Here is a 24,431-nt window from a genome sequence, read left to right on the forward strand (position 1 = left end):
CTTCAAATATAAGAATACCGAAAGTAAGAGATAAAAAACTTGGCCTTAAAACAAACCTAGTTGAAAAAAGATGTCATTAATTTGAAGTCTCTTTTTTTCATGACTTTAAAATAGTACCAGGTGCTAAGACTGCTCTTGAATTCTGCTCCTAATTTACAATAATATTTTCATCTTTTCCCTTCCAGCTGTGTAGAAACCTCATGTAAAACCAGCAAGGAATTAGTTGTCAAATGAACAGAGCCTGTAAGTGAAAATAGCTTCTCTTTGTTCTTTTACTTCTAAGCGTGGAATTTAGAAGAGTACAGTTTTCCAAAACCCAGATTTTATAAAGCAAAGACAAACTCTCCTGTAATTTTTTGTGTGCACTGAGTTTTCAGCACAGAAATACTGTGTTACTTTGTATGTCTGTCAATCTGTGTATTTAATTTGTAATTAAATTGTAATTTTAACAACTTTAACTAAAGTAACAAAACTGTGAATTGTCTTTATGTTCATGGATTTAAAGTAATTTAAATTATTATTTTAATTAAAATAAAAGTATTCAATTCTCAAATGTAAACAAGATCTGAGAATTTCCTTTGTATCAAGTTACATACATATTTAGAACTGCAAAAGAATAGCCATGAAACGGTTTGTAAAAGCAAGCTTAGAATGCTTTGTTGTCTTCAAATTTTCATTTTCAAAACATGTTCTGTCACATTTCAAAATCCTGCTTTACTGACACTGCAGATTAATGCTTAGTTTAAGAGGGGAAAAGGTAGTGCTGGCACTAGCTATTTATTTTTGCCTTTGTGTCACATCTCTCCATTCATGCTGAGCTGGACTGGGAAACCAATCAAGATTAAAAGCAATATAGAAGGAAAAATCAAAATATATCTCAGTCTAGCTCAAAAACCAGCTATACAAATGCTTACATTCCCTTAACAAAAAGAAAGGCAAGTTGAAACATTTGGTGGGAGGTCAGTAGTGGCAGTAGGCCTCTTTTGGCTAATCATTATGCTGTATCATGAAGTAAATCATATACTAACAGAATACAAACAAAGCATCTGGCCAAAGAATAAATTGATAAGATGCAAATGAACAAAGCACAAGATTGGTGTAAAACAGTGCAAAGAAGCAGTAAAGTTTGCTTGTCAATTTTTATTTTCCTTTTTCTTGATGTATAAAAGTGACTTTTGATTGCAGTTGATTGAAGTCCAAGCTTCCTTTACACTCTGAAGATTATGAGTGACAAAGATGGTCATCTCTTACTCCTCTTAAAATTAACTTTGTAAACCCTTAAGTGTAGCTAAAGAAAACCCTAAAGTTGAATGAAACAAAATTAAACAAGAGAAAAAGAAAACCAGATTAATTTCTCTACTGTCTTTCAGTTTGAATATTGTTGTTATTTCATCTTTTTGAATGATTTTTGTGAATCTACTCATACAGGAAGAGAGAATCAATGAGGTTTGTATTTATAAGAAATTTCTGGGTTTTAAAGAGAAGAAATTAGGTAGGAAATAAAAGTAAATATAGCCTTCAAAATGCAAATAGAGGGCAAGAAAATAAGCCAGTCAAATAAACCTTTTTTAACTGTTATTTTCTCCAGATTTTTCTTCAAACATCACCGCACACAGCATTATTTCATAAGTAACTGTTTCTTTTAACTCCATTGAAGTGCCGCTGACATCTACAACTGTGTTAAGATAGAAACCGGACCTAAAAATGTTCCATATCAGTAGGAACTTAGTGATATAATACTGCAAAACAGGTTTAAAAAATATTATTAAACTTCAGTCTTAAAATTCAGAGAAAGTTCTACTTTATCTTAGTCCTGAATAACTATCATCAGTTAAATCTGCTAATATAAACCAAGATAATCATCTGGCTCCTCTGGACCTACTACAAGTATATTTCAAGGTGGATGTGACTTTGCAGCCTTGTTCACGTCACTGATGTTTGTAATTCTGAGTGTTCAGTATACTTAATGTTATATAAAAAAAGTCACTTACATACACCTGAATATTCAAAAATGTTCTGACTCACTTCATATGAATTTCGTATACCATATAAATGCAATGCACATTTTCATATACCATCTGCATAATCATGCACCAAATTACACAGTACTTCAGAAATTGCATAGACTTGAAGCACACAAGGAGATGACATAATGCAATAAATTCTTCTAATCTTTTTAAACTCCTGTGTATTCCAGCATCATGGTTAATTGCAACTCCCATTTGACTATGCATACGTTTATTAGTGTCAACAGATTTTGGAACCATTATTATATTCCTATCCATAGTTACAGCAGAAGGTAACAGTTTTATTCACCAGCCTACCATGTCTAAGCCACAACATTTACCAAGACTTGAATGATTCCAAATTAAACACTGGAATTGTTAAAGAAGATATTTGGGGAAAAGGAGTATAAAGTAGCACAACCATAAACAGTCCTAATTACTCCTCAATATTGTGAACATCTACAATAATCACGTGTTAGAATTATAAACCCCACAGACTACCTGTTAAAAAACCATCTTTCAAAGCAAATACCAACCTGTACAATATCCAAAACCATGCCAGCAGAAACAGTTCCAAATCCTGCTAGCAAAAAAGGTACAAGTATCTGTAATGCCATAATACTACTAGATTCTTTAGGTTGTTTTCTACTTCCTTCCACTATGATATCTTCATTGCTGTCACTAGATAGGTTGTCTTCCTGCAACATGGCATCTGTTTCTGAAGCGTCCATTCCATCACAGTAATTATAACTGGTAAAATCATCATATTTAGGGCTACAGCTAGATGAGCTGTGTCCATTACTACCATGAAAACTTGGTTCTGAAAAGTGATGGTACTCTGTGTGTTGTTCAGACCTAACATTAAAATTGTGTCCTGCTGGTTGTAATCCCTCTTGCCAGACACCATTCACTTTTTTGTGTCTTTCATCCTGGTTTATTTGGTAAACAACAGGAACCATACTCAAAAGCAGTCTCAAAAATTTATCTGACTGAATTGTATTAAGATTTATGGTCCAGTTTACAAAACCTTCTCTGTCATGAACTTTGTTATTTGTTTTGGAGATAGTAGATCTGCCTTTACAGTTAGTCATAGTGCTACGGAAGTATAGGTTGAAAAGCACTTTGTTCTTCAGACGTCAGTGAAGAAATCTTGTCGATGAGTCATCAAGCCCCACACTTGATGATTTTAAAACAAATAAACCAAAATGATCCTTTTTTGCATGCAAAAATGTTTTTTCATTGATCTCAGATCTTCAACAATTCCATAAGCAAGACTGGATCTGCAAAAAAGAAAAACATATATATTCAATATTTAAAGTATTTTAACTCTACAGAACTTCCAGATCACCTACTATCTTTCCAAAGCAAGTATTCATAAAAATGACAGTGTTCTCCAACATTCAACTACCTAAGTAGAAAGGAATTAGAAGGTAAAAAAGGGAGAGTTGGTGGGTGAGGAAGTTTCACAAACCAGTGTACTTTCCAGTGAAAGAAAGAGACAGCAATGTGGACTGTACGTGAACCAGTGAGGGCTTAGCTTTTGCCTTTTCAAAACCCAGGAAGTCAAAGTTTTCAGACAGTTACTGTTTGTAGCCCCAGATTTCCAGTAGCCTTGAATGCAGTAGGTCCCCAGAGAAATGTATTTCTGCAAGGTGCAAAGCTATGGACAAATGGAATGCACGTGATGCCCTGTTCCTCCTCCCACTCTATGCTAACGGAAAGGAGCACAAGAAAAATAAGGAAAAAGAACCCGAACTTTCCAAACGCTGTCAGAGGTGATAAGTTCAAAGCAATATTCTGGGTGGCAAAGGTCTTATCTGTTGACTGCCCTCCATCCCCATAAAAAGATGACAAACTGATATTGATACGTACAATTCAAAAGCAAGCTAATTTAAAATCATAGTAACCGAATTTTCTCTGAAGCAAGCATACAAATTATGTTAAATATAAAGAGCTACAATGTACATAATAAAACTGGACACTTTTTCATGAAATACTACAATATCAAGGAAAGGAGACAGTAATGAAATTCAGACCAATTAGTCTAAAATATTTTAAATTAGTCTAATTTTAAAATAAATCTGCAGTACTATATTCATAAATATGGCATATTAAAATTTAATTAAAATTAGAAAAAAATGTTAGGAGCTAGGATAATTAAAATAAAGGTATTAAAAATCTGATTTTAATTTAATTTTGCATGAGGTGTAGGTTGCAGATATTTCTTGAAAGCCAGGTTATACTGATGTCTAGTAACCGCTAAAATGTAATTATCTGATCAACAGTAACACTTGATTTGGTCACTTTGTTTTGCTTTCTGCAGATCATACAAATACAATATATCTTTAATGTGATTTGATGTGCATTTATTTCTACTTTGACATTTCCATCAGGGTAGAAAATTAAACAATGATATATTGGCAGTCTCAAGTCATTTGACATTTCCTCCATCAGAAGCCACTTTACCTTCCTCTTCTTCAATTTTCATGTTGTGATAATATTTATGGTAATTTACTAAAAGAACAACCTTAATTTGACTTGAAGCTTTGTTGACCTTGGTACCTATTACTAGACTCCATGAATACAAGTGAATGATTGGCATAAACAAAGAAACAAAGGTCATGCAGACCACATCAGCACGATGTGGGATAACAATTCCACAAGCTCAAGACACTGTATCCCTGCAAAGCTGTGAAAACATATTTTTACAGACTGCAGGAAATTAAAATAATTTAGAGTTGGAGGATTTTTAATCTATGTTTCCTAAGAAAATCAGGCTCCTAAACATCATATAATTTATGTTATGATCCCTATACTTTCCCCACCTCTGTTTCAATTATTTTAAGCCATCCAGAAATTCTGGAGCAATTTCAGATAGATTTGACAGAGAGATGTCAAAGCTTTTATTAACTAACAGCCTTATAAGAGATCCAAATGCGTGCCCTTGTTGAAAGGCATATTCAAGCATTAGACAGGATAATTCACTCATATACAGCCACAACAAGTCCACTGCAAAAGTTCTGCTGGTCACCGAATTACTTATTTTGTTCTTGAGCGTGAATAGACTACTCAGACACAACATGAAGATTTTCCCTCTATCAATGGCTTTATCCAAGGGAGCTCTGACCAAGAAACGAGTATTTAAAAAACGACAGTGGAGTTTATTGCTTGATTTAGAAAGAAGTTTTGCAAGAAAAAGGAATCTTTTTTCCACAAGACCAACAGAGGAATTTAAGTAACCAAGATTCCTGCAATATCGTTTGCTGCTCTGTAGCGGATTGTGCTGCATTGAACCTTTAAGTATAAGTGCATAAAAACTCCTAGGCCTCAGTTCTGGTTTCTACACCCTTTAATTAGGAGCAACAAAACAACTTTTGCTGCTACCCCAGAGGAGCTCTAACCACGGGCCAAAATGGTGCTCTGTTAAGTGCTACAGAGGGACAGAAAAAGAAGAGGTAATTTTGTTTCTTTCTGACCCAAAGGTGGCACTATCTAAGTAAAAGAAAAGAAACGCTGCATAAAAAAAAAAAAAAAAAAAAAAAAAAGACAAGCAGAAACAAGTGTATCAATAAACTAGCAAACTATTATCATAGAATCACAGAATCATTCTGGTTGGAAAAGACCCTTGGGATCATCGAGTCCAACCATCTACCCTACTCTACAAAGTTCTTCCCTACACCATATCCCCCAACACCACATCTAAGTGACTCTTAAACTCATCCAAGGATGGTGACTCAACCACCTCCCTGGGCAGCCCGTTCCAGTGTCTGATCACTCTTACTGCGAAGAATTTCCTCCTAATGTCCAGTCTAAACCTACCCTGTTGCAACTTGAAGCCATTCCCTCTTGTTCTATCGTTATTTGCTTGTGAGAAGAGACCAGCACCAACCTCTCTGCAATGTCCTTTCAAGTAGTTATAGAGAGTGATGAGGTCACCCCTCAGTCTCCTCTTCCTCAAACTAAACAGTCCCAGCTCCCTCAATCGTTCTTCGTACGATTTATGCTCCAGGCCCTTCACCAGCTTCGTTGCCCTCCTCTGTACCCTCTCCAGCACCTTGATATCTCTCTTGTATTGAGGTGCCCAAAACTGGACACAATACTCCAGGTGTGGCCTCAGCAGTGCTGAGTACAGGGGGACAATCACCTCCCTACTTCTGCTGGTCACACTATTTCTAATACAAGCCAGGATGCCATTGGCTTTCTTGGCCACCTGGGCACACTGCTGGCTCATATTCAGCCACTTGTCAATTAGAGCCCCCAAGTCCTTTTCCGCCAGGCAGCTTTCCAGCCACACTTCCCCAAGCCTGTACCGATGCATGGGGTTGTTGTGGCCCAAGAGCAGGACCTGGCACTTGGTCTTGTTGAAGTTCATACCATTAATGTTGGCCCATCGATCCAACCTATCTAGGTCTCTCTGTAAAGCCTCCCTGTCCTCATGCAGATCAACACTCCCGCTTAACTTGGTGTCATCTGCGAACTTACAGATGATACACTCTATGTCATTATCAAGATCGTCAATGAAGATGTTAAACAGAAATGGCCCCAACACTGAGCCCTGGGGAACACCACTTGTGACCGGCTGCCAGCTGGATTTAACTCCATTGAGCACCACTCTTTGGGACTGTCCAGACAGCCAGTGCTTGATCCAGCAGATCGTATGCTTGCCCAGGCCATGTGCAGCTAGTTTTTCCACTAGAATTCTATGGGGAACAGTGTCGAATGCTTTTTGAAAGTCCAGGTAGATAATATCCACAGCCTTTCCTTCATCCAATAATCGGGTTACCTTGTCATAGAAGGAGATCAGGTTCATCTGGCAGGACCTGCCTTTCATAAACCCATGCTGACTAGGCCTGATCCCCTGGTTGCCCATTATATGGTTTGTGATGGCACTCAAGATGACCTGCTCCATGACTTTCCCTGGTATCGAGGTCAGGCTGACAGGTCTATAGTTTCCTGGATCCTCCTTTTTGCCTTTCTTGTAGATGGGTGTTATATTTGCCACCCTCCAGTCCATTGGGACCTCCCCAGTTAGCCATGACTTCATATAAATAATGGAAAGCGGTTTGGCGAGCACGTCTGCCAACTCTTTCAGCACTCTTGGGTGTAGCCCATCTGGTCCCATAGACTTGTGTGCATCCAAACAGCGTAGCAGGTCACTGATCTCTTTCTCTTTAATTGTGATGCCCTCGTTCTGCTTCCCCTCCCTGTCTCCTAGCTCATGAGGCTGGGTGTCCAGGGAACAGCTAGTTCCACTGCTAAAGACTGAGGCAAAGTAGGCGTTGAGCACCTCAGCCTAACAACTTCTATGACAACAGCAAAGAGCTTTAGAAGGATTTATAGGAACAGAAGGATTTATAGAAGGATTCAGAGGAACAGAAGAGAAAAGGAGTTCATGGAAGTTGGGGAAAATCAAAATTTCATGACGGGTATAGCCTAGGGTGCTGAAGGTTGCCAACTGATTTATGATGATGGGAAGTGGCCCGCAGTTTAGGAAGCTTGCAGCGGGAAAAGCTTTGGATCACTTCAGCTGGCTGAGTTTCAGTTGGTCACAAGAAACATCTAGGCTAGAGAAACTTTATGATAGAATTCAAGAATGGGATGTACAACTAAGATGTAAAAGTGTCTGTGATGAAAGACATATACTTAGACCCACAGCAGCCTCACGGGGGTTTTTTTGGGGTGGTGGCATTTTGGTTTTTTTTGAGGAGGTGGAGGAGTAACAAATTAAGGATTTTATTTCACTCACAGGGAAACACATTGAGAAAACTTTCCAATAGCTTTAACAAGGCAGAGTCTGGCTCTCATTGTGGTTTCTCCAATATGTCCTCCAGTCACATCATCAGAGTGCTAGACCAGTGACTCACAGGAATTATTCCTTGGTCTGGAACTCTGGCCAAAAATATTTAGGTTAATTATCCATATTTTTCTAGCATATGGAATTTTTTCCTTTTAAGGTTTTACTATCTTTTTGTTTTCTTAAGAAACAAATCTTTTTGGAAGATTGTGATTTCATTTATGAGAAAGTGCTAACAAATAGAAATGGCACTTAGAAGAAAAAAAGAGAGGAAAAGAAAAATAGTTTGGTAAACTAGCAAGTTACAAAGGAAGGAAGAGGTTGGCATGGACAGCTAACAGTTAAAATAGTATGAAGCAGTTTGGATGACAGTTGTTTATGTTTTTCCTACCAAAAAGACTTGGAAAGACAAAAAGTGAGCTAATAATAAATGCTGAAAAGTGAGAATTTAAGAAGACAAACTGAAAAATATACTATACAGTGAAGAGCAATTACTTCCTCAAAGCATACAGAGAGGAGATAACTACGAAGCCTTCTGAATATAACTATTCATTTCTGAAAACCTGTTCCAACAAAGATAACTTTCCAAATGTCAGCTGGTGCAATAATTTTATCCTGAGTTAGGGGTTGCTAATATTGCTGCAATTTTAGGAGGGTTTTTTTTTGTAGCTATAAAATGCAGCAAACCATCTGAGGAACAGTGCGACCTCAAAGACAAGAACTCCCTAAGAAGTCTTATTATTGACAAGAACACTGTCAATTTTATTGTGTTGTCTAGAAAAGACATAGCCAGGTAAAGAAGCAAACTTTACTTGCATAACTCATATGAGGAAAAGGAAGTAAAAATCTCAACAATCCTATCCCCAGTTTCTGTAGGAAGAGGAGACAAGTGAATCTGGGTTCTTGGCATATAATCAGGAGGTTACAGAGAAAGGTGAAGTACTCAAAAAAGGCAGAGGGAGTGACAAAGACCCTTTGAGAAGCCAGGAAGCAGCTTCAAATTTATCATAACTGGCATGTTATATATGAAATGAAAGGACACCTTTTCTTTGTCCCTAGAAGCAAAATAATGAGCTACGCCCAGGCTATGAATATGGTAATTTCCACTTCTTTATTTTTTCCTAAGTATCTGCTTTTAATAGTTTCTTCTTTTCCTTCATACATGTTATAACACATAATTACTGTATATTACTCACCTCTCTTTCTCAGTCCTGCAAACATATACAAGCATAAACAAATAGTCCTGCAAACATACAAAATGGGAAATACAGCCATACCCTGCTGTTTGCTGAAGACATGTTCTAGAAAAGTGAGACACTTAGCAATCCAATGGATAACAAACCAATTTTCCCCATAAGAATTAATACGATTGATGCATACAGCAATTTAAAAAATACACACAGACACAGTATATATGATGTGGAAAACAGGCAAAGAACAGGTGATGTGGAGAATACACAAGACCATGATCTGGAAGAGATGCTGACTTTTGGAAAAATCTCAGATACTTCAGCTATGAAACCGTACGCCTGATCATTATCACATTTTTCCATCCTGCGCCTTTGTTTGGCCTGATTGGTCTTGATTCATCTGAGGAAGATGAAGATGACAAGGAAAATGTAACTACTCAGGAACAGACAGCAAGAATGGTCTTCGTTGTTACCCAAATGAATTGCCAACACTGCTTCAGGCACATCCATCAGTCAGTTCTCAAGAGCAAGGAAAGGAGATGCTTCTTCCATACTTTTCTAAGGTTTAAAGAACATTCAGCAATAGCAGGATTAAGGGACTCATTTAGTCATTTACTGATTAGACTGCTGATAATTTATTTAAAGCATGGAAACAATTAGGAATTAAATCATCATGCTTTTAAAAGTACCTCCAAAAAAGGGGAAAGGGGAAGAGTGGTAAATTATGGAGTATGAAACATTTGTAGAGTCAACATTACAACAGGCTAAACCAAATACTTATCAAAGTCTAGGAAAATTAACTTCTTTCAGGGTTTAGCTAACAAAACCAAAAGATAACACTTATCTAAACAATACTGAGGGCTTTCACAGGATCTAAATCTAATCACACCATAGTCAAATCCCATTTTTCCTAAAAGCTGCAAACATTTTTTACAGGTAATCTTTTAAAGCAAAAATAACCTCTACATTGTACTTCTAAGTAGCCTACAATGAAACACAATAGCTTAAACATGCCTGCCTGAGAAACACCTCTCAGTACAAGAACAAGCCTCGGAAAGGGTTATCCAGGAAGGTAATATAAAACAGTAATAAAATACTGAGCTTTAATATTTTGCCATAATAAGCAAAGATGAAGTTGGATTCTTTTCTGGCTTCAAAGATGAAGCCAGACTCTTTTCAGTGAACGGATGAGAGGTAGTGGGCACGAACTGAAACACAGGAAATCCCATTTAAACATAAGAAAAAGCTTTGTTTTACCATGAGAATGGTTGAACACTGGTACAAACAGGTTATGGACTCTCCATCCTTGGTGGTATTTGAAACCCAACTGGACACTGCCCTAAGCAACCTGCTATACTTGACCTGACACTGAGCAGGGGTGATTGACTAGATCGTTTCCAGAGATCCCTTCCAACCTCAACAATTCTGAGATTCCATGAAGTTTGAAATGTGAGGTTTTGGGGGACTTTTTTAAGTTCAGAATAATATTTACACGGGTGACACAGGGATCCGCACATCCTCTTCTCCACTATTGTGTCCTGCATATGTAGAAGTTCCCAGAATCTCACTCACATCCTTATCACACCCGTGGTTACTCATTTACATATTTGTATCCTTGTGAATATGTCAGCATGAAGTGAAAGCTACATCATATCACCTTAGCACATACAAAGAATAAACAGATTGTATTATCGTTAACCATTTTGTAGGAGCCGGAACCCAAGGTGCTGCAAGATTATTTATGCCAGATATTTAATCCTGGGTATTAAAGACTGGAAAGCACACTGAAAATTAACAAATGTTGCATGCAAAGCAGATATACGGGCTTTATATACCATTTCTTAAATATGACACAGTAAACAGGATAACATGGTGTTTATTGTATGGGAGTTGTAGGTTAAATCAATAGCAAAAGAAAGAAAAGAAAAAATAATGAGAGGAAAAAACACTAAAGACTCTCCAGATGCCTTTTTGAATGTAAGACACTAAAAGAGCTGCCAGCCTCAGGCTCAGTTTTCAGACAAGTTTGAGACTGCTGCATTCCACTTCCTGAACATGGTAGCTTTCGATTTTGGCCCCAAGTAAGAGAAAAGCAGCTGTCAGAAAAAGACTTGGTTTGCCTCTGCACTTTTAAAGCAACTCAACCACAAGAGACCGAAACCGAGCAAGGCTGTGAAATGCGGTGAGGTTGTAAAATCACCCAAATGGAATACCAACATGAACTATACTAGGCAAATCACATCCACCCCATGAAAAACAGGTGGGAAAGTTTGAAATATAAAAGATAATGCAGTCCTATAGATTAAGTAACCAACAGATACTTTCCAGGATGAGTCCTACACTGTACTATTTGGGATCCTGATTACAGGTTTCTACTGTCATCACCAAGGAGGGATGAATTGCTTATTAACTCAGGCACTAGGATACAGACTTCACATTGTTTTTTGCAGATAATACTCTGAAGTATTTGAAAAGAAAATGATACACTGCTATTTTCCCTTCTGAAGTATCTACCAGTCATAATGTAACATTTATGGTTCCAGTTTCACAATCTCTTTAAGGCAGTATATGTAGGGAACGCTGCCAAAACAGGTCTTCCCACCTGCCCTCATCTTTTTACCAGCATTGCTGAACTGGTAAAGTGAGGATAACTTTGGATGTCTACTAAAGCCTGCTAGGATTCTACCTAGAAAATATATATGGGCAGACTTTTTTCGGGTATTTATGTTTTGTTCCTGATACTAAGACTAAACAATTAATTTTATATGTTCCATCTACCGGAGCCTGGTTAATGTAGTGTGATCTACAATCTAGGATCCAATGTGAGTGAAGAAGACACAATCGGACAGTGGGGTGAGGGAAAAATAATGTTCACTGCAATTAAAGAAAAAGACATAGCTACAACTTGGACTTACTTGACAATTGACGACAGAGTAGAAAGTAGAGTAAGTCACAAAAGGCTCCTCTTTGGGGGCAGAAAAGTATGAAAAGAGTATAAATGTGCCATCGCATGTTAATTACTACACTTGTAAACCAAAAAAGATGATGGTTGAAGTCTGTTTGTATGCTATTTGTGTACAGGCTCCATGCTTGTCAAGCGACTGCATCTGCGGTGGCAGGTTCTGGCATATTTTTATAGGTGCAAAGGTGGGAAGAGACATGCAAGCGCATAGGGACGTATGGAATGGGCCCCCAGGGAATGGGGGCCGCTGGGAACGTCGGGCAGATCTACAGAAACCAAAGAAAGGGCTCATTGTCCAGCCTACCTGGAGCAGCGCAGAATCAAGTGCACCTGATGACAAGAGCTGCGGGGGTGCAAGGAGCGCCAGGTACCGGGGCGCGGGCGGCCTTGCGCCCTTCAGCACCCATAGGTGGGCCGGCAGGACACCCGTGGGCCGGCAGGACACCCGGGCAGGCCGGCGATCAGCTCGGGGCGGGGAGGGAAGAGAAGGGGGAGGCTGCACGGTGCGGGACGGGGTTGAAAGGAGGGCGGGAAGGGAAGGCTGTGAGGGCGGGCGGCGGTCTCAGGGCCCGGAGGGGACGCCGGCCGTGGGAGGAGGACGGGCGGCCCCGCAGCCCCGGCATTTGGGGTGCGGCAGGCGCACTGCTCCCGGGAGGACAGGGCGGGGGGGCGGCGCCTGGCAGCTCCGCCACTGGTGAGGAAACTTTCCCGCCCGCCGCCTCCCTCGCCCCGCGGCGGCAGGTCGCCGGCCCGCCCCAGCCCCTCAACCCTGCCTGAAGCCTCCCCCCGCCAGCAGTCCCTACCCCGCCGCCACTGCCCCCTCGGGCCGCGCCTTCCCCCCCTCACCTGGGCGCGGGCGATGCCGGCGGCGGCGGCCCGGGGTGCCGCTCCATCGCTGCGGCGGCCGGGGCGGGACCAGCCCGGCGGCGGTGACAGCTCCGGGGCTAGGTGAGCGCCGCCGCCACTGAGCAGGCGCGGAAGCGGCTGAGGAGGGGAAGGGCGGGGGGGGGGGGGGGGGGCAGCCTCCGCGATGATGTGGCCCGTGATGCGCAGCAGCCGCCGCCACCGGCCCGGCGGCGAGCGGGGGAGGAGCCGACCGCTGGGGGGTCGAGCCGCCGCCAGCCGTCGCCCCGCGCCGCTGAGGGGAGACGACGGGGGGCGGCGGGAGGGGATGGACCCGCCATCGCTTACAGCCCGGCCCGGCGCACCCCCTCCGGCGAGCCTCGGCTGCCCGTCAGCCCGCCGCCGCCTGCCCTGGGGGGGAGCCGCGGGCTTCCCCTTTCCGCTGCGCCTTCTGGGCCCCCTGCGCTCGGCGGCGGCGGGGGGCGAAGGTGGGCCCCCGCCTCGCTCCCTCCGCAGCGGCCCGGCTGGGGGCTCCGCAGGCGGGGAGCGGGGCGAGCCGCGGAGGCGGTGGCCTGGCCGGCGGCGGGGCTGCCTTTGCTCCCAGTCGCAGAAGCTTTCTTGGCGGCCAGCAGCCGAGGGTGCTGTACTGGTTCCGGAATGTCAGCTACTGGGACGGGTTTTGTTCTTTCCTGCAGCTTTGGCTAAAAATAGCTTCCTCAGAAATCCTTTTTTTTTTTCTTTTTTTGAAGTATTTGGGTCAGTTGGAATATTCGTGTTGCCCAAGCTAGACTGTGTAGCCTGCACGCTTAAGCCCGAGTGCTTAAATGTGAGTCCGTGAGTAACTCCCTGGAAATGAGCTGCCTGTGTCAAACTAAATATGGAGTCAAGGCCTTGCTGGGCCACGTTAACCAATCCTCAGAACCCTCGTTTTGAGACACACTTCGTATTAATGCATTAAAATAGTCAAGCCGTCAAAATTTGTGCAGTTGTTGTCATTGCTAGTATTATTCATCAATTGTTGGTCTGCGCTTTGAAGCTGAGAGGGTGCCCTAAGTGGAAGGTGAAAGGAAAGAAAGAGGAAGAGAAGAGAACCAGGTTTTAATGATGGTGACAGCAGCTAAGTCTACAGCATCTCTTTTCCTTTCTATAGATAGAACAAGAGATGACGTGGGCAAGAAACCGAGTGTCTGCCATAAACTGGAGCTAGCTGCTGTGAGGATGTGTGGAAAAGCAGAAACCCAAGCAGGAAGAATGTATTTGCAGGACCAGGGCCAAGAAAACCTGCACTATGGTAGTGAAATATACAACATCAGCTTCAGCTCTGAGTCAATGCTGCATTAAACGAACAAAGCAGCCCAGACCTCAGAGCTATTCATTCCATGCTGTCTCAAGCCTGAGTTTATTGGGAATTTGGGCTATGGATGCTGGTGCCCTCCCTACCCTCGTAGTAACCATGTATATCCATGCCCTGTGTGTACTCACGTGTCACACTCTGTGGGTATGTAGTTAGGCTGCCTTGCAAATCAGATAAAGATCACATCTGCCTCTGCTGCCAGCAGGTTAGACTATAAACCTGAGGTTTGGGAATAGCACCTGAGGGTGCTATTTCTGGCTTTTCTAATCGCTTGTCTGGTGATCTTGAGCAATCATTTCATTGCTCCCTGTTACAGGTTCCTTGACAGTGTTATGCCCCTCCCTCCACTGAAATCACGTAATACCCACGGATTAAATACATTATTTGAATCTCATGTGCGTTTATTTTGGGCTATGTGCAATTGCAGAAAGACTCAATTTTGGAGGCCCAAAGCAAAAAAAAAAAAAAACCTCCTCTGTCCTCAAGATTTTTCATTCATCAAAGCAAGCAATAGGATTTTTCTGGGAAACCAAAATTCTGGAGCGCAGTTGGGTAGAAAGGTGCAGACCAGGCAGTGAATTCAGTGGGGTGTGCCTGGCGCTGCCAGTGGCCTGGGAAAGTGGCCGAGGACACTTGCTTGGGCTGGTGCTTCAGGAAACCAGCAGTGGAGTCTCTTGCTTGCGGCCGTGCAGGAGGTTTGCTGCTTCTTACTCCTTTGCATTTGTTAATTCTAAGATACTGGGATCTGGGTTTTGTTGGGGTTTTTTTGTTGTTGTTTTGTGGTTTTGTTTTTTTTTCTTGTGTTCTTTGCCATGAGGGCTTATAAACCCCGGTTACCCGGTCACTGCTTTTTCTCATTTGTGGCTTGGGCTTCCCGTCTTGTCTCTTACGAACCATTCAGTTCTCTTCTTACAGGTTTCACATTCTCTAGATTATAAGCGGGTAGGGACAGAAACTGCAGAACAAACCTCGAATAACAGGTTGGCCGGTGCCAGCTGAACTTGACGGCTGTGCAAGTTTCTTTTCCAGAAGGTAATTAAAAATTCCCTCAGGGCCTGAAATTCGGTTTCAGGTGCATTTGTCAAACTCTGCACAGCGAAAATGGGGAAGTTTTGAAAGCAGAGCAGCTGCTAGCAGGCGTTCTGGTATCGTTCCCTGCTCGCAGCCCTGTTTCATACTCTCACTTCGCCTTTGAGTGACGGGATGGACTTTCTGTGCCAAATCCTTTCATAAAGATTTAAAAATAGGGTTTTTTTTTGTGTTTGATTTTTTTCCCTTTGTAACATGAATTATTTTCCTTTCTGCATTACTGACCCCCAGACTTACACGGGTGTAGGTATCGCTGCCGGCTACCTGACGTCAGGGGCGGCGGTGACCCCGCGGAGCTCCGGGTGAGCCCCTAATCCCCGCCGCCGCCGCCTCGGGGCGGCTCTGCCCCTCCCGCCCGCCAGGGGGCGCTGCGCTGGGGCGGGGAGGGGCGGGGCGAGCAGCCCGGCCCGCCACCACTTCCGGTTGGGTCGGCGCATGGCGGGGGACGGCGGAGCGGCGGGGCCCACCGCCTCTCGGGAGCTGCTGGCCGTGGGGCGCCGAGGAGGTGAGCGGCCCCCGCGGGGGGAGCCCCGCGGCCGGGAGGCGCGGAGCCGCGCCACTCTCCAAGTTGAGCTGGAGTTCCTGCCCGCCTTTCGACCGGGACCGGCGCGGCGGTGCTCAGCCCGGCCACCTCCTCGGGCCGGGAGGGTGGTGAGCCGGTAGGCCTCGCCCGCCGGGGGCTGCCCGAGGTTGAGGCGGGGAGGCTTTTCAGGCCAACTGGCTGCTGGGGGCTCCACTTTTTGTTACGTCTGGCGTGTTTGGAAGAGCCGCCGTTCTCCCGGGCGCTGCTACTGTAATGCGAAGTAAATGGGGGGGGGGGGGGGCACAACTCAAAACTAAACGTAAATTAGTGTCGATAGTCGTAACAACGTTTCTGTGAGGATAAAAAAAAAAAAAGAAATAAACCTTCTTTTTAGTTAATGGTAACGGCCTAATGACTGCGTTGGCAGTCGGAAGAGTTAGCTTGTGTAATTAATGCAGTTTCCCCACATCATTTGGATTTTACGGTGCTGCTCTTGAAAATGCTTATTTAGGTGGTTAGCACCACGGCTCGCTGTTTGTGGCCTGCTCTCACTGGTCGCCACCCACGTGGGGGAGGGCATTTAAATGGGTGTCACCGGCACGTGGTGGCTGTCACCTCACTATGTGTTGCTATGGGTCATTGCCTGTAGTTTCTCCGCGTGTTGATGGCCATCCCTAAATAAATCTTTGACAAAGGACTTCAAAAACAGTGGAAGCCTGTAGGAAGTGACCTGCTGGGTCAGACCGGTGGTCCGTATAGCCCAGTGTTCTGCCTCCCAACAACTGCAGTGGGAGACGGTAGTTACAGAGAACTTGTTAGGTTAAGCACTGTGTGCTCCCCATTCCTGTAATTGCCCAGTATGTGTAATTGTGGGGGTAGGGATGCTAGAGGGTACAGTATGTTCCTGTTGCATCCTTTAAATATCAGATTATGGCTCTGCTGCCCTCAATTTGCCTAATTCCCTTGAACCTGCTGATCTGTCTGCTTTCACAGCCTTTTGTGGTAGCAAGTTCTAGACATTCACTACCAACTGCTTACAGAACTTCTGAGATGAGCACCAGCAATGGACATCAAGAAACAGTATTTGCAGGAAAGCAGAGTGGAATTCCCAGAAGCAGAGACAGCTGAATCCTTATTTTCAGTCTTGTTGTAGAAAGGTGGAAAAGTAGTAACAAGGAGAGAGCCTCACCATTTAAATGTGACATTTGTGGTTGACATAGGTAAACATTCAAATACTTGTTTGTTTCCAGGGCTGGAAGAAACTTTGTTGATTAGTTCAAAATGTAGCAGCAAGAAGGCCACAACTTTACAGACAGTTAGGATGCCAAGGAGTGATGGTAAGTAGGACTTTGTTGTTGGAACAGTGTCAAGTATCAGGTGACATCTTTGACATAACTTACTTTTGTTTCAGTGCTTTCCTTGCATTGGTAAAGGGAGGAACTCTTGTGTTCTGTTTCTACTGGTGCTAGGTCCTCCGTTGCAGTTGCACGTCCCATTGGTTAACCATGTCACTGCTGCTTCTGCAGAGCTAGATTTGTAAAGGTTAAATGTTTTATACTTCAATCTAAAGCATCTGTCTTTCTCCCACCATCTTAATTTCAGAGACCCTTTTGATAATTATGTTGAATTTTCTTTAGTGTAGCATGATATCTATGGCATCTGTGTTACACGGAATTTTTCCGTCTTCGAGATCTTCAGTTAATACTTTAATAGGGAAGAAAGGAGGACATAGTTGTATTTCCATTGGAGATAATGGTGATGTGGAAATTTCTCAAGATGGCACTCAATGTGTATTTAAAACCATGGAATTTACAAGCAAGTTTTCTGTAAAGTAGTCACATTTTGTTTTAAAAACCCAGATGGAATTGTTGAAGTGATTTCTTCCTGCACCACACGCTGACCGATAGATACGGTATCTTCTTGCTGTTTATATCTTGGGAAATGGAATACTATATATAATAAAACCTCCTATTATAATATCTTAAATATGGTAGACAGCTGAAAATTACTGTTGAAATGGAATCTGTTTACATGCTTAGATTTCTGAAGTATAAATGTATAAACTAATGTGCATCCATTTGCATATATATGTGTGATAACTACTTCTTTTTCAGTTTTGGACCGTGTACAGAGCTTTTTACCACAGATGGCGCATGCCAATGATGAGCTAAGAAGAAAAATGATAACGGCACCAGCTCATCAGTTTGATATTGAAAATCTAGACAGCGCAACAGAAAAAGTTATAGAAATGGTAAATACTTACTATATTTTTTATTTTATAAAAAAAATTTAGGTGTGGTTAAAATAATTCTTGGATCTTAGAATGAGCTAATTTGATAGATAAGGCTATGTCTTTACCATTTTAGTCTAAGACCTGCAAATTCAAAACATAGTTGCAATGAAAATGCTTATTTGGTTAAGCATTTACGGCTTGGTTTTCATATTTGCAGAATTTAATGACTGGGGATGAAGCAGTTTAAGGCCAGAATAAGACATACTTTTGAATCCGCAGCTCTGAATCTAAAGCAAGTCACAAATTGTATTTTAAATGTCTCGTGGGTAATTTAGTTTAGAAAATGGACAATGTAAGGTGTAATAAGGCATAACAGAAAGCTTCAGTATAAGAGTAATAACGCTTTCAGCTGTGCTTTGTAGGTATTTTTAGGACTGTCTATGGGTCTTGGGTTTAGAAAAGTTTAGTCTTATTGCGATCCTTTATGGCTGGTATTTTTCTATTTATATACATTCACATCAGTATTTTTGTGCCGTTTTTAACTGAAGTGCTGCAGCCACATGCTCATGTAACAACGTTTTAGTATGAAGGTGATGTGATATATGCATGTCCCAGACAAGTGCCTTCTGGCCTGCAGACCCACAAGATAAAAGGCAGAAATAAGGCAACCTGGGATTTGGTGTGTGAGCTGTCAGAATAATTTATTGGTCACTTGTTGGATTCAGAGTTCTTGTAGGTTGTATCTAGCCTGCATGCAATAGGTTGTCCAGTGCTGGTATATGCTGAAGAATTCCAAATAAATAGTGAGAAGACAATCTTAAATTGTTTTAAGATGCTTAAGTGGAATGGGTAACTTGGACAGGACTTTTAAAAGATTTTGCATGTGACAGTGTCTGAAAAGTGTCTTGGCTTTATAACAAACAAGCCCGGAGACCTCGTGCTTAATAGCATGATGCTATTTGCAAATCACTGAAGAAATTTATTTGCATCTCAAATTCCTGTATTTTGCTTTGCAGCATACAGGAAGTTTTTGAGGTGAGGATTATCAACTAAAGACATAATCTCAGAAAGAAAAGCAGACCTCAAAAATCATGGCTCTGCATGTGGAAATATATGATAACTTTTGCTTCCAAAAATATCCTGGTGGTTTAAACCACTTGCAATTTTGCAGTAGTGGTAGTGCCGTGAACACTACTAGGTTATAAGATATGAACTGTATTAATAAATATATAACCACACATTTGTGTGTGTGTGTATATGTATGTATATGTATATATATGTATATATATGTGTGTGTGTATATATATAAAAAATTTGAAATCTTCACTGAAAATCACAGTTTTGATGCCTCCTGCTCGACAGTTTAAATATCTGGTTTAAACTATCCAAGTTCAGCTATATTTATCTCTGATAATGATATAAGGAGGTGTTTTAACCCCAGCTGGCAACTAAGCACTATACAGCTGCTTGCTCACTCTCCTTCAGCAGGATGGGGGGGATAATCAGAAGAGTAAAAGTGGGAAAACTCGTGGGTTGAGATAAAGACAGTGTAATAGGTAAAGTCGTACACGCAAGCAAAGTAAAACAAGGAATTCATTCACTGCTTCCCATGTGCAGGCCATCCCCAGGGAAGCCGGGCTCCATCACGTGTTAACAGTTACTTGGGAAGACAAATGCCATCACCCCAAATGTCTTCTCCTTCTGTCTTCTTCCCCCAGCTTTATATGCTGAACGTGACGTCATATGGCATGGGATATCCCTTTGGTCAGTCGGGCTCAGCTGTCCCGGCTGTGTTCCCTCCCAACACAGCAAGGGGCAGTCTGAGGAGCAGAAAAGGCCTCATGGCTGTGTAAGCAACTGCTCAGCAATAACAAGAACACCCCTGTGTTACCAACACTGTTTTCAGCACAGATCCAAAACATAGCCCCATACTAGCTGCTATGAAGAAAATTAACTCTACCTCAGCCCAAACCAGCATATATAAAAATGGCATTATATTTCCTATAGGGTAATATAAATTACATTTTAAATATTTAGGAATCTGTTCATGAATTATATTTGTCATAATCCTAGGAGAACCCCAAAGTCTTTCTCATTGTGGTTGTGGTTTTCTTATGATAGTACATATGTTTGTTTTATGTTTTACTCAAATGATGGAAGTGGTATAGAAATGTATAATGTGTTAACTAAGGGTGGTTTTGTTTTTTTTTTTTTTCCAGAATGTGGCTGTAGTTGAACTGAGTGATTCTGATACAGATGAAGAGATACTAATTTCAGAAGATGACTCGGAATCTGAAGATGACTGTACAACTGACGAAGTGACAATAGACAACATTAAGTTTCCTAAACAAAAGCAAGAAAAGGGCAAAATAGAAATTTTGGACAGCAAAGTGAATGAGTAAATCCATTTTTATTGTACTTTTAAAAACCCGCAAACCAAATAATGTTTTATTACTTTGAAGACTTTGCCCTTAAAACTATCTTGTTCCCCAATGTAGCATCCCTTCAAGATCATGTGAAATGCTATATTTTATATGGTGGAGAATTCAGGATCCTCTCATGACTGAGGCAAGCTGGATTTCTGAAGAATTAAGTACGGTTTTATTCATGAAACGATATGGAAACAAACTTCATCATAGGCTAGGCTAAGAAAGCAGCTAGAATCTGGGGCACTTGAACTTGTTCAGTTAAAATTCTTCTTCTCTTGCTTTGTTGAAGAAAGATTTTGGTAGTGTGCTGGATGTTTTTGCTTCAAGGGCAGTAAAGAGTTAACTAGGAAAAAAGCTCTATTTTTTATATTCCGAGGCCTGTGAAGTGTTATGTACAATGTCTTCAATATTAAACATTATCTTAAAGTACATTAGAGCTATGTCTACATTGCATTCATGACAGTAACCGTTGAACACTAAAGCAGTGGCTGAGGTCATTTCAAGATGGACGTGGCTAAGGACAGCCATGACTGAAGAGAGAGTTCAGCAAAGGATTTCTTACCCTCTCTGCCTGCCCTGAGCTCCATGTCATTACAGGTGGGTTACTAGCTCACATCTGGAACGTCTGTGGCTGTAGCACAGATACTCTCAGTACTTAAATGTTCGAGTCTCCCTCCTGCTTTCCCTGCCACGTTTCTGTCCTCTCCATTTTGTAATCAACTGCCACTGCCAGAAGAATAAAAAGGTGAATTTTCAGCTGGCCTGTACTTAGGTTAGCTTGAAACAATGGTGAAACCAAAACTGGTGAAAGTTCGGTTCATACTTACCTCAGGTTGATCAAATATAACGAGTTGAGGTGTTTTATTTACTTCATGGATCTTTTTGCATTTCAGAAGTATCTGTCATGCTCCTGGATGTCATTGTTTGTTTCTTAAAGGAACTTTGTATTTTCTACACCATTAAAGTAAAATTTTCTATATTGTATTTGCTCATATTAAACTTAATGTCATGCTTGAAATCTGCAATTATTTACAGAATATTTTGAATCTCAGACCTGTAATTTCAATACCTGATTCCGGAATATTTGTGGTAAGAAATAACAAGGATTCTGATCTTTATTTCACAATGTGGCTTCTTAAAAGTAGGATCGGGGCATGATTTACTGGGGTTAACTGATTAAACCACAAAATGTTGCAGCAAAGGGGAAGAGTGGGAATCAAAGAATGGGCCTGCTACTTTTAATGGCAGCCCACAGATCAGATTAAGATTTGGATGGAGTTTCACTTGAAGAAGAGCAAGTGGTCTTAGTAGGCTTAGTTTGTTAGATAAGGTCTCAATCTGTGGAAAATGCCCTTCAAACTAAAAGTTTGAAAGCCAACATCTGAAATCAGTCATTTTACAAGAGATTTTCCCGTACACTTAAAAAGAGAAAGTATGAAAAACAAAGTAATAATCATGCCGTATAAAACAGTGATAACAGTCCATATGCACAGACACAAAAAGTGATTTTAATCTGTTAATGTAACCACCTTTCAAATTGCAGGCAGATCACACATTCCGTATCAACAAAAAGATAGAAAATATTTTCAGTAACTTTAGCTTGATATGCATAGTTTAACACCGATGTTGAACTCTGTATGTACTATACAAAGATCATAGTAAGTGCACTTCCTTGCATTGATTTACTTCTTATGGCACAAAGGTTTTTCTGTACTGCTGAAGAATCACCAGAGCAGAATGTTTAATCGCTACTGTAAAACTTCAACTGGTTTATAGCAAAAAGGGCATAATCAATATATTTTAGTTCAACTTTAAGAGAAGCCTAATGACTAAGGATTTAAAATTATCATGTAAATATTACGTTCACACAAATAAGAAGTAGGCATGTGAGAACTCATTCTTCAGTTGTATTTAAAAAAATAAACCATATTCTTGGGTTTTTTTGGGGAGGGGACTGTGCGAACAACTGCTGCTGCACAATTTAAAGAACTTCAGGTTAATTTCCAAATGCTTTTATCTGTCAGCAAAACTAAAATTTGGACCTGATTTATAGAAACTTATCCATGGAATGAGTGTTTTGTTTGGGGTTTTTTTTTTTTTTTTTTTCAGTTGTAGCACTGCAGACAGCATATCCTGGGCATGATATTAAGTGCTTCATGGAGTCATTAAGATTCAAACTCTGCTGAAAGTTTAGTTTCCAAATGAAGCTGTTACTTCAATATTCCACAGTGATAGCCTTGGTTCTGAGATACTCATTAAGAGCTTCTTCACCTGTACAAGCACAATATTCAGCGGTTAGAATAGCAGCTAGATGAGAGAATGTTGTCAGAGACTGTATTATTAAGAAAAAAATTTAAAATGCTTTAGCCAATATTTGGGTCCTTAAGGAACAATGGAAACTAATTAATTTACCCTCCTACTGAGATTTACGGAACTGGTTTGACAAGAAGAGGCCAAACCCAACAGGTGTGATAAGAAAAAGAAGCAGCCACCTGGGTGGGACCGCAGCAGCGGCAGTTCCTAGATGGCCACTGGAGGCTCACAGTTGAATTTATGAACTTTGGTTTACCTGTGTTAACGTTTCTAGGTAAAGAAACTAAAAATTGGTAATCTTTTTTTCCTGATACTAATACTCATTTTGGTTCCCGGAGATGTCTGATGCTGGCTAGAGATTCCAAAGGCAAAAATATTCTTGTGTCACTGAATTTTTTTTTTTCTTTTTTCATTTTTCTTTGCCAAGAGGCTTAATCTGCCCAGACTTGTAAAGTTTCTTTGACAGATTAGACTTCACTTTTTTTAAAAACTGCTTTTGACAAGAAAAGATTTTTTTAATGCATCTTTCTCTGTGGCTGTGAGCAAATTTTGATAACATTTTTTAAGGCATAAAGAAGTTTCCCATGCTCTTACAAGTTTAGAGGAGAAACCTAAGTTAGCATTCTTTCTGAGGGAAAGAAGATTTTGGCCAATACTTTTGCTGCCTGACAGCATTTGGTAGCCTGTGAGCAGCTCTGGACAAGCTGTAACGTGACTGCTCTGAGAGGAGTTGGAGAGGAATATTCTGCGTGCTGTAGCTTTACTTAGCAAACATACTGGAAGGGCTGAACTGGAGGTATTTGAGGGGGGAATATTGTAGGGATGTGAGAGGAACTCGATTACTGTAACGGGAGGAATGTAGGAGAAGCAGGAAATGCATCCGTAGCTCATGTTTTTCTAGATACACTGCACACAGGTGAGGTGGGTTTTTCATTGATTTGAACTGTCAGATGAGAAACGAGGGAGGGAAAGAACAACTTACCTAAATCTTTCCCAAAGCCAGACTGTTTAAATCCACCAAATGGTGCTGCCACATCAGTTTTGTTATATGTGTTAATAAAAACTGTTCCAGCTTCTAGCTTTTCACTGATGTAGAGAGCTTTGCTGATGTCCTTGGTGAAAATTCCTGAAGCTAAGCCGTATTCTGTGGCATTTGCCCGTCGCAGCACTCCATCAACATCTCTACGGGGAAAGAAATTATTTCATTGCAACTAGGTAAAATAAACAAGTATTAGCGGCCCTCCACCTTCGATGTCATCAAAGCACGTTTTCCCATGCTCGCTCTTCTCCAGTTAGCTTCTTTAAAGACAATTTATTAAGGGCTAATCTGTGTGTCAATCTGACAGATTTATGGAAGTTCATACCTTTGCTTCAAACTTGTAAAACTTGTAACCTTCCATTTCAATGGTTAAGAACTACACTAAGAAATGTCAAAGGAAAAGTTGCACAGCTACAGAACAACTTGGGGATTACAGCAATACAAAAATACTTGTAAAGCAGAGCTTGGCAGCAGGTTATGAATCAGTTTTCTAAAATTTTGGCCCTGCTTTACAAGTTGATGGAGAGCGAGTGCTGAAACTCGGACTTATTATTGAGACACAACTTTTCAGGCCATGTCCAGAGTGCTATTTTCTATTTGCATCTCATCTCCCTAGAGCTTCAAAAATCCATAATAATTTAAAACCTTAAAAACTT

At 41.2% G+C, this 24,431-nt stretch overlaps 3 protein-coding genes across 3 annotated transcripts in view; 1 reads left to right on the forward strand and 2 right to left on the reverse strand.

Annotated features, from left to right (window-relative positions):
* Positions 1–12,918, reverse strand: part of SLC41A2 (solute carrier family 41 member 2) — a 60,501-nt gene extending 47,583 nt beyond the window's left edge. Inside the window, exons 1-2 of the mRNA XM_074168083.1 lie at positions 12,799–12,918; positions 2,543–3,286 (exon numbers count right to left, since the gene is read on the reverse strand). Coding sequence (XP_074024184.1) covers positions 2,543–3,097 — 555 coding nt within the window. The 5' untranslated portion in view covers positions 3,098–3,286; positions 12,799–12,918. The remainder of the gene's footprint in view (positions 1–2,542; positions 3,287–12,798) is intronic.
* A 2,746-nt stretch (positions 12,919–15,664) lies between these two features.
* Positions 15,665–22,546, forward strand: NOPCHAP1 (NOP protein chaperone 1). Its single transcript, XM_074144400.1, has 4 exons — positions 15,665–15,743; positions 17,012–17,098; positions 17,876–18,012; positions 20,214–22,546. Exons 1-4 carry the CDS (start codon positions 15,674–15,676, stop codon positions 20,394–20,396), a joined length of 477 nt encoding a protein of 158 aa, XP_074000501.1. The 5' UTR covers positions 15,665–15,673; the 3' UTR covers positions 20,397–22,546.
* Positions 21,911–24,431, reverse strand: part of ALDH1L2 (aldehyde dehydrogenase 1 family member L2) — a 34,408-nt gene continuing 31,887 nt past the window's right edge. The window contains exons 22-23 of the mRNA XM_074144399.1: positions 23,719–23,918; positions 21,911–22,694 (exon numbers count right to left, since the gene is read on the reverse strand). Coding sequence (XP_074000500.1) covers positions 22,639–22,694; positions 23,719–23,918 — 256 coding nt within the window. The 3' untranslated portion in view covers positions 21,911–22,638. The remainder of the gene's footprint in view (positions 22,695–23,718; positions 23,919–24,431) is intronic.

This window comes from Numenius arquata, chromosome 2 (genome assembly GCF_964106895.1).
Source record: "Numenius arquata chromosome 2, bNumArq3.hap1.1, whole genome shotgun sequence".
NCBI lineage: Eukaryota > Metazoa > Chordata > Aves > Charadriiformes > Scolopacidae > Numenius > Numenius arquata.